Here is a 13,421-nt window from a genome sequence, read left to right as displayed (position 1 = left end):
CCCCTCCACCTCACCCCATCCCCTGTGCCTCAGCAGTAGAGTCTAAAAATACTCTCTTTCCACTGAAAGTTTTTCTTTCCACTGAAGAAAGTGAGCTGTTTGGAGAGGGGGTGGGGGCAGGAGGAGCTGGAGGTTTTGTGTTCTTGGAAGGTGTCAGAGGCCTGGTGGCTGAGCCTTTCGCCAGATTCTGTGTGGGTGGGCAGACCCTGTCACTGGGAACAGGAAGTCTAGTCCAAGGGCATAAGCAAAGCATGGCAGAAGCCTCCTTTTGTCCAAAGAACAGGACCTATATTAGCAATCAGCAGTCTTTTATTGATCTGAAATTTGATGATTTAAAACTTTGTTCAAACTTGAGAGATACAGAAATGATTGATATGGTTCATGTTTGTATAGGGTTTTAGTCTGGGGTTTGGTGTACAATCCAAAGGAATGAAGGAGATAAAAAACAAGAATTTCTCTCTCTTTCTTCTCCTCACTAGACCTTCCTCTGGGTCTTTCAACCCCGTAACTCTATAGGCACAGGCAGGAAAAGGGAGAATTACGTAAGGAGCAGTGAGGTGGCCACTGACTTGTTAACCAGCCAGCACCTGTGACAAGGACTCCTCAGAGAGTGTCAGCGCTGCTTTGTCACTCTGCTTTCTGATGGGGCAGCCTGCCAGCGCCACCTTTGCAGCTCCTTGGCTTCAGGTTGAGAACCCAAAGGGAACCAGACCTTCTAAGGCTTGCCATGTCTCCTCTAGAGTGGATTCTTGATTCTCAGCTGCGTCAGCTGTCTAGAGGGGCTCCTGCTTTATCACTGTCACCTCAGTCTCTCGACAGCCTAAGTGGCCATCTTCCTCTCTTCTCTGAAGTAGGACAATGAGAATGCTTAGTAACTATGAGAACTGAATTCAGTCTAACTTGACAGTCTAAATGCTGACCGACTGCTGTCTGTGCAAGGGCGAAGCTCAGTGTGTGCCTTCAAAGCTATGACCTCGTGGGAAAGAAGACAGGAGCACAGGTATTTGGGCATTATCCCTGGAAGATGCTAGAGGCACACAGAATCTCTGGATTTCTCCCACTTCTGCATTTCCACATATGACTATTCCTTGAAATGTGCCTCCCTCCTGGTCTGCCTGTTGGCATCAGAATCTTGCTCAATAGAGAATGCTGCCATGAGCATATGCTCTGTTAGCAGCCACCTCACCTAAACTGCACAGGGGTCCCACACAGGGGCTGACATGGCAGCAGGTGGGAAGGATGTAGATTAGCTAAGACTGCTTGGTTGCAAATAACAGATGCCAACTCCAGCTTGCCTAGGCAAAGGAGAGAGTTCGTCATGATAAGGCAGGGCTCCCCAGAACCCTGGGGTGTGACTGGGCCTGGGGAAGGGACAGAAGGGATCAGGAAAGCCCTCTGAGTCTTCTCCTGTGTGTCTGCACCTCTCAGAACACCAGCTGCACCATTCCAAGGACATAGACTGTCTGCTCCCTGGTCCCAGGCTGACACATGGTTGCCTCCCATGGCCCATATCTATAGAGGACAGTTTCACCTCCCCAAAGAGAGCAGCCCAGCTCTCCCTGGGCCCAGGGCCAAGCTCCTGGGAGGAGGAGAATCTGCTTGGGCCCACTTAGGATATGTGTTTCTCCCTCCCCTCTTGGTGGGATAGAAGGGGGGGGCCTAGGGGCCGGCCCGGTGGCACAGTGGTTAAGTGCACATGTTCAGTTTCTCGGCGGCCCGGGGTTTGCCAGTTCAGATCCTGGGTGTGGACATGGCACCGCTTGGCAAGCCATGCTGTGGCAGGCGTCCCACGTATAAAGTAGAGGAAGATGAGCATGGATGTTAGCTCAGGGCCAGTCTTCCTCAGCAAAAAAAAAGGGGGGAGCCTATTGACTCACTGTTTGGGCAAATCCCCCAAGGAGTATCCACTGACTGGAGAGAAGAGTGATAGTTCTTTAATCTTCATTCTTCTTATCTCAGATTTTGCTGGGATGGAGAGCAAGATAAATTAAAAAGGGTCCCCTGGAGCTGTTTGTCCTCCCACAGAAATAGAGGGCTGGGGGCTGGCCCAGTGGCGCAGTGGTTAAGTACCCACATTCTGCTTTGTGGCGGCCGGGGGTTTGCCAGTTTGGATCCCAGGTGCAGACATGGCACCACTTGGCAAAAGCCATGCTGTGGCAGGCGTCCCACATATAAAGTAGAGGAAGATGGGCACGAATGTTAGCTCAGGGCCAGTCTTCCTCAGCAAAAAGAGGAGGATTGGCAGTAGTTAGCTCAGGGCTAATCTTCCTCAAAAAAAAAAAAAAAAGAGAAATAGAGGCCTGAAGCAGCACCAGGAAAAGCTGTCTTGCTTTTTTCTCCCCAGCCTCCCACAGTGGGCTGTGAAACTGGTCTTAAACTCTAAAGTTTAGACCCTAAACTAAAATGCTTACACATTTTGAAGCTAGAGTCACAGGAGTCAGCTTGTGTTTGAATCAGTTGGTTGCAGCCAAAGCAGCCAGTGGAGGAGGGGGCTCTGGGGCACCCCCCAGGGGGCAGGCCTCTGCTGAGGCTACTCTCCAGCTAGCATTCCATACAGGCCTCTGCAGACACCTTCAGTCCTACTCAGAATCCAGGAGGAAGTATTGGCCAAGAGGGGCTGTCCTGATGCAGGGCCTTAAATCCTGAGTATGCAAATTAAAGAAGTGGACCAAGGAAGCCAGACTGACTTAACGGTTGTAGTGAGATGCATCAGTCATAATTAATAAGGCTGTTTGGAAACTGGCCTTTTAACTTCAAATGGGTCTGTTGGTTGGAGATAGAGTTTCTATAGAGCCGCAGGATTGGTTGGAACGCATTGTAGGAGCCAGGGAGGCAATTAAATGCTTGCGACAACAATAGAATTGGCAACAGAACTCTGGGCGCCAGAGGCTCTGCCTCCTCCTCTGGGTGTGTATGGCAAAGAAAGGCTCCCAAAGAGCTGGACCCAGTTTTAGGGGAGCCCTTTGGATATACTACTTTTATTTTTTTTAGTATATTCTATAACTTCCAAAGAACAGAATATCTTTTTAAAAAAAATTTTAAGAGTTTCATTAATCAGTGATAAGTGGCAATCTATTCGATTATTTGTTCTTTCCTCTCTTTGTTGTTTTCATTTAAGGGAAGCTAGTGGTCGTGCTTTCCACTGGATTTTTCCATGTGGGCGTGTGTAAGTTGACACTGTGGACAGCACCAGGCTCTCTTTTGACCTGAACCTCTGTCATCTCCTGTCACCTCGATGAAGGGCTGGGCTCGGCAGTGTCAGCTTTAGCATTCTCTGAGCTACTGAGGAAATCTGGACTTAGCCTTAATGTCTGCCACACATCAATCTCTCCTTTCCTTTCTGCTCACTTTGTCTATGGCGCCTGCCTCCACTGATGAGAGCTCTGCAGAGCAGAGTGCGGAGATGAACGTGCTTGCACACCGGCAGTGCTCCCGTCCCGATGGTATCCTTCAGGCGCCTCAATGAGGCATCCTCTTCATGCCCTTCAGCTAAACATCACCAGGAATTGATTTCCTTGTGATTAGGGAAATATCTGCGTTTTAGGATGCGCCACAGTGCTTAGGGGTTAATTCTCTGTCTCTTCTCCAAGGAAATACTACATGCTGAATTAAGTTTTATGTTTTTGTTCAGGCTGAATAACACCACTGAGAACCAAGATTTTGCCAGCTGCATCATGGCAGCCCTGGCAGGAGGAGAAGGACAGAATAGGTTTGCCCGGTGCGATTTGCGTTCGAGTGTACAAGAGCATTGGCCTCTGGGAAAAGACCTGGGCTACTTTGGATTTTCAGGCACTGTGACAGCCCTCGGTGAGAAACATTCCTAACAGGACTTTTATCCTTCTAGGCGTGGGCTGATGCCTTTCGAAGCAGTCCTGACCTCACCGGTGTTGTGCATATATATGAGGAGCTGAAGAGGAAAGGGGTCGAGTTTCCCATGGCAGACTTGGACGCTCTGTCTCCCATACACACACCACAGCGGGTAAGCTTCCAGCTGGCGTTTTCTAGAAAGGCCTACTGCAGAACTGGCAAGCCACTGCCACCACCCTTCTGCTGCTCCATTTGAATTATTCAGCTTGTCGTCAGCCTTCTTAAAGCTGGAGGGCATTTCTTTTTAATAACAAGGGGACCGCAGGAGTGAGACAGCTGGTTGACTGGTGATTAAGTGGCAGTAGTATCTCCCCCTAGTTTTCATACTGATTGTGGGAGAATATAATAAAGGGCTCCGTGCAGACGCTTTCATGGAAATGGCTGCTTGGGCGGAGCCATCCTGCGAGGGTCACTAGCACCTGCTTTTCAGAGGCCCCCAGGAATCTGGTATAGGGATGCCAGCACCTCAGTGTTGGCAGTGCAGAGGGGCTGACAACGTCACTGATCGTGGGGCAAAGAGCAGCTTTCAGGTTTTTCAACTGTGCAAGTCAAAGGGATCTAAAATTTATTTTGAGCTACGAGCATTCCACATCAATCCAGATACCCTTGAATTCCATCAGCATTGAGATCCAAAGCCTGGGGAAGGCCCATCTAGGGGCCTCCTGCTGAAGCTCTTACCACGTGGGGCAACTCTGTGCTTCAGAATTAAAAGCATGCAGGTGACGCCATTCATCCTCTCACAGGGAAGCCAGTACCTCTGCTGGCTGGGATCAGCCCCTGGCCTGGAGGAGAACCAGGAAGCTCCAGGGTCTGGGAGAGGCACCTCCTCCCAGCACGCTCTGCCTTGCTGGCCTCCATCTGCCCATCTCTGAAACAGGGATGGGAAGTCCAGTGTGCCTGTTCAGGTCTCTTGTGTGAACACAGTTAACGTTTAAGAGATTATCTGAGATGCCCAAAGGGAAAGCACAAGGAATTGTTCTTTCCAAAGCATTATTTTCATTATGTCTCTCCAAACCACTTACTATGCTTTGTGGAATAAACATAACCTGTTTTTTTTTTCTAATAATGACACAGAACAGTGTTATTCCTATAATTACAATGAACATTTGGTAAATTATATAATTACTGTTTATATTAGTCTACTTGTAAAGGCCAAAATGGAATCTTCTGGTACCAAATAAGGGTTTGTGATTAGCAAAACTTAATAGCAGCCCCCCTCCACTTGGATCCCAAGGTGATCCTACTAATGGGCACCATGACCAGAACTCTCACAGAGTGCTCTTGGTGCTGCCTTTCTGAATTGCTTTGGTTGTCTGTGAGGTAAGTAGAAGGAGGAGCCACTGGTAGCCCCCTTTGCGATGGAGATACTGGGTGCAGAGGGGGAAGAGGGGTTCTGCGAGCCTCACAGATCAGCAGTAGAGCTGGGCCCCCCACCTCTCTGCAGGCAGCTGCGGCGAGAAGTGCTGTCCTGAGTGGGGTAGGTGCCAGGCCCAGCCACACAGGCAGCCCAAGTGAACAGAGGACTTTGTTGTTGCCATGCCAGAGCGTCCCTGAAGTGGATCCAGCCATGACCATGCCCAGGTCCCAGTCGCAGCAGAAGACAAGTGCCGGCTCCTATTCCTCGCCTCCTCCTGCTCCCTCTTCTGCTCTGCAGGCCCCGGCTCTGAGTGTGACTGGCCCCATCGTGGCCAATTCAGAACAGGTACTTGCATACTTCTGGGCCATAGGCAAGCCAGCTGACTCTCTGCGTTCACCCTTCCAGGCGACACATTCGGAGGCCTCTCCAGACCAAGCACTGTGCTAGGCATCAGCAACACACAGATAGAAGGGCCCAGCCCCCTCTCTTGAGGACTCAGAATCAAGTGGGGGAGACAGGTGCAAAGACAGTCAAGACAGTGTGGTCACACTGTGGTAGAGCAGGCCCTAAGTGCTCTGTGAGTCCAGAGTTGAGCAGTGCCTGGAAGGCAGCCCAGGGAGTTGACACCGCTGAGGGTCTCAAAGCTGGAGTGGGGCCTTGTCAGGCAAGGCATGGTTCAGAGGCTCAGAGGAGCATGTCACTCTAGGGAACAGCAGGTAAACATTTTGGAGGATAGGTGCAGGGACAGGGGCCAGGAGGGGAGGAAATCATGGTGGAAGGGGGCCCAAAAGCAAAGGAACAGAGTTGAGTTGTGAGTGACCTTATGCATCATGCTGAGGTTTAGATTTATTCTGTAAGAGGTGTCTGCCATCAGAGGCCAGTGACCCAGTCAGCAAGGTGCCTGTGAAGGCAGAGACAAGGACAGGGAGGCCTTCAGGAAGCGCTCTTCCTGCCTTTATCTTTTTTTTTTTTGAGGAAGATTAGCCCTGAGCTAACTGCTGCCAATCCTCCTCTTTTTTGCTCAGGAAGAGTGGCCCTGAGCTCACATCCATGCCCATCTCCTTTTACTTTATATGTGGGACGCCTACCACAGCATGGCTTGCCAAGCAGTGCCATGTCCACACCTGGGATCCGAACCGACGAACCCCGGGCTGCCGAAACGGAGCATGCGCACTTAACTGCTGCGCCACCAGGCCAGCCCCTTCCTGTCTTTATCTTTATCTCAAACTCTGCCAGTCTTCCCTGGGTCATTTCTTGAGAAGTTAATGCTGTTTTAACCCCAAATTGGATTTTTTTAGATGAGTTGTGGAGACTGGTCTTTAGGTGAATCTATAGAATTTCCATTACTTAAAATTTGAGAATTGGTCAGACTTGAAAAAAATCTATCCCATGTTTATATTTTTTGAATCCTTATTTAATATTTGTGACAATGTTGTTATTATAGAACCTCATTTAAACAGAGGGGTCAAGTGATTATATCTGGTTACCAGAAGTGTTGTACCATGGCCATGCTCATTTCAGCTCTCTCTGGCACTGAGGAGGGAGCATGGTGTGAGCAGAAGGAGGTGAACTGGAAGTCAGACAGGCCTGGACTTGAGTTCCCACTCTGCTGCTTACTGTGCAGCTCCGACCAGATCATTTAACCTCCCCTCTGTCAGTATAATGGAGCAACAATCCTTCCCTCTTACCCCACGGGGCAGTCATGGGCTTGATGGGCAGCTGGAAGAGGGCCTCATGATAATCACTCAAGTGCTATCTATGTGCACTGCTGAGGGGAGGAAGTTGAAACCCACAGCTGAAATGAGGGGTTTACATTAACTATGGGCCTCAGTTCACTCAATTCTGCCCTTCCTTGTTACCCACAATGTCCAGGACCTGTCTTCAAAAGGGGAGTCCTGAGGAAGAGGGTCTCTACCTTCAGGCTCTGCTTTCATGGGCAGAACTGTGCTCCCTTCTGCTCAGAGGGAAGGCAGACATGTTTGAAGCTGGACAGCCACTGAGACCCTCCACTGACTTACTGTCAGTGTGGGAGCTCAGGAAGAGCCCTCCCAGCAGCCAGAACAGTTGAGAGGAGGCTCTGGAATTGGATGCGAGGGCACAAGTATTGCCCCTTGGGCAAAAAGGTACCCATGACAAGCAGGAACCCAGCCTGGCCTAGAGGACCCCAGGGCTTCAGAGCCCACATGGTTTCCAGCTGTTGCATTCCTCAGCCTCCTTGGCCAGAAACTTCTTCTCAGCCAAGACTTGGGAGGAGGCCCCATGGGCCATCCATCAAGCAGAGCCAGAGGTGGAGAAGAGCCTCTCAGCACCTAGCCCGTCATCCTGGTTGGCCATTCATCCGTCTGTCCATCCAGTAAACATTTATTGAGGCCTCCTGTCCCTGTCCTTGTACTGAGAGTACAGACCTCAGCCTAGCAGAGGTCCTGTTCCCAGAAGCTTGGCACAGGACGGCGGGGGGCGCCTGTAGGAGGAGGTGGGAGTGCTCCATTTCATCTCAGGGAGAGACGGGAGAGTCAGAAGAGGCTTCACTGAGGCGAGAAGGTGTCGTTGGGCTGGGTCAAAATGAGGTTAAGAACAATAGCAAAATCCAGCTTTCTGGATGTTCTAGCAGGAAAAGGACGCAGTTAGTATTGGGTATATGTGTGTGCCAGCACTGTAGGGGCATTTTCACATTAGATATTCACAGCAGTCCTGTGAGGTGTGGATATTATCACCACCTTTCCATAGGTCAGGAAACTGAGGCTCAGAGAAGTTGAGGTCCATCTCTTAACGGTGTCCCTGCTGCAAGAGAGATGGCCCAGGCCTTTGCCCGGGTCCAGGCCTTGGGGAGCTCTGTTGGGTGGGTGGGTTGGGTAGGTTTCAAGGGGTCATGTTGTCTCTGGTGGGAGCTGGGTGGGTGGGTGGAGCTTTCCCTGTACTCTTCTCTCAGTCCTTCTCTCTCACTCTTGCCACATCAAAAAAGTGCAGTTAATGCTGGCCGGCCTTTCAGAGGACCATAGTATTTAGGTTATAAACCTCTAGGAGCCAGAGTCTATAACTATTAGGTTCTTCAATGAGGATCCCAGTCCTGAAGGGACCTTGGAGATCACGTACTCCACCACTTTCACTTGAAAGAGCAGAAAGGAGGCCTGGGAGCTTAATTCCCTACTCAAGGTCCTGTGATAGGAGAGCTGAGACTACAAACCAGCTCAATCCACTCTGGACCCAGTGCTCCTTCCCTACACGGTGCTTGCTCAGTGTCACAGGCAGAGTCTTCAATGAGAAACTTGGTAACCAAGGCCCTCTGGGGCGGCCTCACTCCCCGTTTAGTTCTCTCCCAGAGCTGCTGTCACCTTCACGCACAGACTGGAGTGAGATGAGAGGCTGCTTCTGCTGCACTCATGCAGAAGTGTGACCTAGATGTCACAGTGAATGGGGTTGTCACCAGCCAGGTACAAGTTGACTGACTTCTTCTTCCTGCTTTCCTCCCTCCGGCCGGAACAGATTGCCAGGCTGCGGAGTGAACTGGATGTTGTTCGAGGAAACACAAAAGTCATGTCCGAGATGTTAACAGAAATGGTCCCCGGGCAGGAGGATTCTTCGGATCTGGAGTTGCTGCAGGTGAGGGCACTTCATCTTAGGGAAGCTCTGGGCCTGGGGATGCAGCAGTGAGGGAGGGACTGAGTCCGTGTAAGCCCACACTCAGCGCCACACTTCCCAGGAGTGGTCAGAGGCCAGTGCCAGGCTCTCTCTTTTTTATTTTCCTTAATAACATTTTTTTCCTGATTATAAAATGCCAACTGCGGAGTACATGCCCATCAAAAGAAAAAGGAAGTACAAAGAAGAAAATAGTAATTTTCTTTAATCCCAGCATCCACAAATAACCACTGTCAATGTTTGGATGTATTTTCTTTCAGACTTTTTTCTGTTTATTTATATTTCAAATGTAGTTGAGATGATGTGTGTATGATTTTGTGTATCGCTTTGCTCCTTCAGCATTACATGATGAACATTTGCAACAGGACCTTCAACCTTTCCTGCGCATAGGAGCCCTTCTAGTCACACCTCCCCCCATTCCTGAGACTGAGATGAGGCTGAAGCTGCTTTTCTTTTCCCGAACGTGGAGGATTCCTAGGCTGAGGCTTGCTCACATTATGGTTCCTAAGGATCTGTTGCTAACTGGCCTCTCTGCCTCTGGACACTCTGCAGGTCTGGGAGCAGGCCTCGCCCACAGGGCCCCCTCAGACTAGAGTCAGAGATCCTGCCTCAGGCATGTTTCACAGCCCAGCCAGGTCCAGAGCTAGCAACCAGATCTCCACCATGCACAACTCTGGCATTTGTAGCAAGTGGCAGCGGTGCTGCCCTCAGAAGCAGTGGCCTTCTGGAGGGGTGGAGAAAGGATGCTGTGCACTGCAAGTGCCAGACCTTTTCAGCAAGAGACAAGATAATTGAGTGAACAGGTTAGGAGCCAGACTGGCTTGGCAAACTGGCATGAGTGCCTCACAACATGCCCGCTGCTGCTATTTTCCTATGATACTCAGAGTTGTGAGTCTTGGCCCCCTAAGTGCCATACCTCCCACCCTGCTGTTGGCACACACTTGCAGCCTGTGAAGGCTCAGCTCTAATTACCCTGTCCTTCAGGAGTGTACACAGCCAGAGTGGCTGCGCCTGGTCTCAAGCTGCTTCTTGTCATGTCCCCTTCATCCTCTGAAGCCATCAGCTCCTAGGGGTGAGGGTGGGTGGAGGCATACCCTTGGCCTAACACAGAGCAAAACTCTAGGGGCACAAAGATGTATGGGCCATGATCCCTGCTCTGGGGGAGCTCACTGCCTAGTGCAGGAGACAGACAGGAAAACAGCTCATCTCCATGAAACCGTGACATCGGGCTGCTCTTGAAGCCAAGATAAGCAGCGTAAGCCAGCCCGGGCAAGGAACGCTGAGTGGCCCCTCTCTAGTTCCCAGACCTTACTCCTGACACCTGCAGCAGACCAGGCTTGCCTCAGTTCAGCAGATCTGGCTGTCCACATGCCACACTCCATGGGACTCAGTGTCCTATTAATGCATCATTGGCCTCCCTTCCCAGCCTGAGGGGAGGGAGGGGGGATTCTTTCAGGCATTGCCTGAGGCACAGGAATCTGAGATCAGTCCAAATACAGTCCAGAAATTGAGAGGGCCTCTTGAGGCAGCTTTGTGCTGTGTCAGCATCAGAATTCCTGCTGACAGGGGTTTGCAGTGGACAGAGCTGAGCTCCTGGCAGCAGGGGATAGGCTGAACAAAGCCAGCATGCTTCCAGAAAGCCAGAGCAGACCCAGACAGCAAGAGTACTCTGTGTGTGCGTGTGTGTGCGCGCATGTATGTGTGTGTGTGTGTGTGTGTGTGTTTTAAAACAAGCCCATCAGCCAAGACAAACAGAACCTAATCTCCTGGCGTCGGCTCAGAGTTTTCAAAAATAGGTTTCTTCCCATGACGTTTTCCTTCCCTCTGTTGTGTTCCAACTCTGAGCCTACCAGCCCTCACTGTTACCTTATAAATCAGAGAAAGAGTGGTTCTGGGTGCCAGTGGAGGAGGCTGTCCTTTCAGCACGGGAGATTCAGGAGTTAGGCAGCACTGTGTGAACAGACATGGCTCTCCCGGCTGCTGGCCTTGCTCCTCAGTCATTCCTGACATCTTTCTTCCTCCTCTTCCCCTGGCAGTCAGAAGCCAGCCGGGCAGGATCTCCCAAGGGTCAGGGCCATGCTGAACGGCAAGGCTTCCACATGGGAAAATGCCACAGTCTGCTTGGAAAGTGATGGGATCAGAATGTGCCCTGAGGGCCCCTCAGTAGAGCTGAAGGGCAGCCAGCTTGCTCAGGGTAGAAGCTGTCCAGAGCTCACAATGGGCCATGGAAATAAACACGTTTGTCACCAACCCAAATGTTGACGCCAACAGAAGCTGCTCTCAACTTGCATGTAAATTGCTGGGTAGGAGGTAGAGGAAATGGGACGAGAGGAAATTGAAGGTGTCAGCCCCAGGATGCACTGCTGTGGCTGACCATAATCATGTGTGCGTTCCTGCGCATAGCAAAGCACTTTCAGGTGTAGCCTCACCCAGCCCTGCAGAGCAGCAGGGAAGTTTGGTGGAGAGAGCTGTTTGCCTAAGGACTCGTGGGTGATTGACTTGTGGTTGAGGGAGGCTGAGGCCACTCCACCATGCTGTGCTGTCAGCTTAGCTGGAGCCTGCGGGGAAAGTGAGGCAGGAGGCCCAGAAGGGACACAGGGGCTCCTGTGTGTAGAACCCTTCACTCTCTGAGTTAGGAGAGACTGTCCAGGCAACTAAGTCCAGCTCCACACCTGCACTCAGATTCCCTTGACAGCAGCTTTCCTGGTGGTGCCTGCCTCTTTTTTCTTAACACCCTCAATGACAGGCTGTTCACGTCAGCCCGTGGAAGCACTTCTGATTCCAAAGACACGTTTAATTAGACTTTGAGAAGCAGGGCAAAAGAGCAAGGGCTGGGACCGGCCCGGTGGCACAGCGGTTAAGTGCACACGTTCTGCTTTGGTGGCCTGGGGTTTGCTGGTTCGGATCCTGGGTGTGGACATGGCACCGCTTGGCAAGCCATGCTGTGGTAGGTGTCCCACATATAAGGTAGAGGAAGATGGGCACGGATGTGAGCTCAGGGCCAGTCTTCCTCAGCAAAAAAGAGGAGGATTGGCAGCAGATGTTAGCTCAGGGCTAATCTTCCTCACACACACACACACACAAAAAACCCCAAAAGAGCAAAGGCCTAGGAATCTCTGGGTTCATGTCCAGGTCCAACCACTGACGAGTTGGGTGATGCTAGGCAAGTCACCTACCCCTGGGAGCCTGGAGTAATCACTCTCGCCTTGGAAGGATTGGAAATCATCTGTTAAAGTGCTAGGGCACAGGCAAGTTGTCCGCAAGTCAAAGCTTCTGTGATTATTATCGGCACCCGCTTCCACACTCAAACTCAAGTCTGCCTCCCTGTAACTACTGCCTTGGTCCATCTTCTTCAACAACAGAACAAAACAAATTCCTCTTTCACGTAGCAGGTCCTTAAGTATTTGAAGACTGCCATAAAACTCTCCCGTGGCCCAATCTCTCCATGGTACAAATGGGCTGTTGGTAAACCACCTAGCAGATGACCAAGGCAGTTCTCAGCAGGAGGCAGACATTATAAAATCGAGAGCTTGCATCAACTAAAAACCTTCCATCTCTTTCTCATGTGGCCGTTAAGCCACATCTTCCCCATCCTATGTGTGGGCACTTGGGTCCGGGCCTGAAATTTGAGACTCTTCATCTATGTCTGCTAAAGTTCATGCCCTTAGCCTTTGAGTCCAACTTTTTAGATTCTTTAAAGATCTTGATGCTGTCACCTGGTGCCCTTTGTCTCTCCCAAATTAGCCTCGTGAGCTTTGTCTTCAATTAATAATAACTTTTAATTAATCCACCAATGCCAAAAAGGGGCATTGCTACATGGCCACCCATAGATAACAAAAGAAGCCCTTCTCCATGTTGTTTCTTCAAGTAACAGATGGTGTGTCCCCTCTTGCTGCTTGCGTCTTATTTCACAAAAAACAGAATGGCCGGGACCATTTTCTCTAGAGAAATCTGGTTTATTCTACATGTTTAGCTTCATTATTCCCCCTTTCTCTTAAACAAAGAATTTATTCTCCTTTCCCTTTCCTTTGCAGCTATGGAAAGCAGATCTTCCGAACCTTATTCCGTGCTCCTTAGAACTAGGAGAGGGTTCAGAGGATACCCATAAAGATGATTAAAAGATTGTTTTGTGAGGTGGGGATGAGACTGTCCCTTGAAGAAAAGATAAAGGCATTGGGATTAATTAGACAGAAAAGAGAGGATATTTTAATAAGATGTTCTGATGGATGGAGGGCTTCTGTACAAAGAGCAGTGACCAGCTCTTCTCCCCTCTGTTGAGAACCAGGCAAAGAGGCCAAAGCTGAAATCTTCAGCGGTTAGGAAATTCCTGTCCCAGCTGTTGCACAGTGGGAAGGATGACCTGGGCAAGATGTAGGCTCTCAGTGTCTTAGGACCAGAGGAGAGTCGCTCTGTCCAGATGTTTTAGAGGTGGAGGGAGGCAGAAGAAGCTTTCCGAACTGCACCAGCCAAGGTCTGGCTGTGGATGACCCACCCCCTGGAGGCCGTGTGGGTGGCTAGCTGGCGTTTGTGGTGCCAGAAATCTTAATGTTCTGGTCTTCCT

At 50.5% G+C, this 13,421-nt stretch overlaps 1 protein-coding gene across 10 annotated transcripts in view; it reads left to right on the top strand.

Moving 5' to 3' along the window:
* The window catches only part of TOM1L2 (target of myb1 like 2 membrane trafficking protein), a 113,599-nt gene that overhangs the window by 73,823 nt on the left and 26,355 nt on the right, over positions 1–13,421 (top strand). For 7 of the 10 annotated variants that reach the window (XR_006890799.1, XM_046677305.1, XM_046677303.1 and 4 more), the window contains 3 exons: positions 3,845–3,979; positions 5,312–5,569; positions 8,708–8,824. Coding sequence is in view for 9 of the 10 variants with exons in the window: in XM_046677305.1 (XP_046533261.1) it covers positions 3,845–3,979; positions 5,312–5,569; positions 8,708–8,824 (510 nt within the window). In the remaining variant the exon portion in view is untranslated. The remainder of the gene's footprint in view (positions 1–3,844; positions 3,980–5,311; positions 5,570–8,707; positions 8,825–13,421) is intronic. The other 3 variants (XM_046677309.1, XM_046677307.1, XM_046677304.1) reach the window with 1 other exon arrangement.

Source organism: Equus quagga, chromosome 11, assembly GCF_021613505.1.
Source record: "Equus quagga isolate Etosha38 chromosome 11, UCLA_HA_Equagga_1.0, whole genome shotgun sequence".
NCBI classification, from domain to species: Eukaryota; Metazoa; Chordata; class Mammalia; order Perissodactyla; family Equidae; genus Equus; species Equus quagga.
This window is presented reverse-complemented; position numbering and strand designations above follow the sequence as displayed.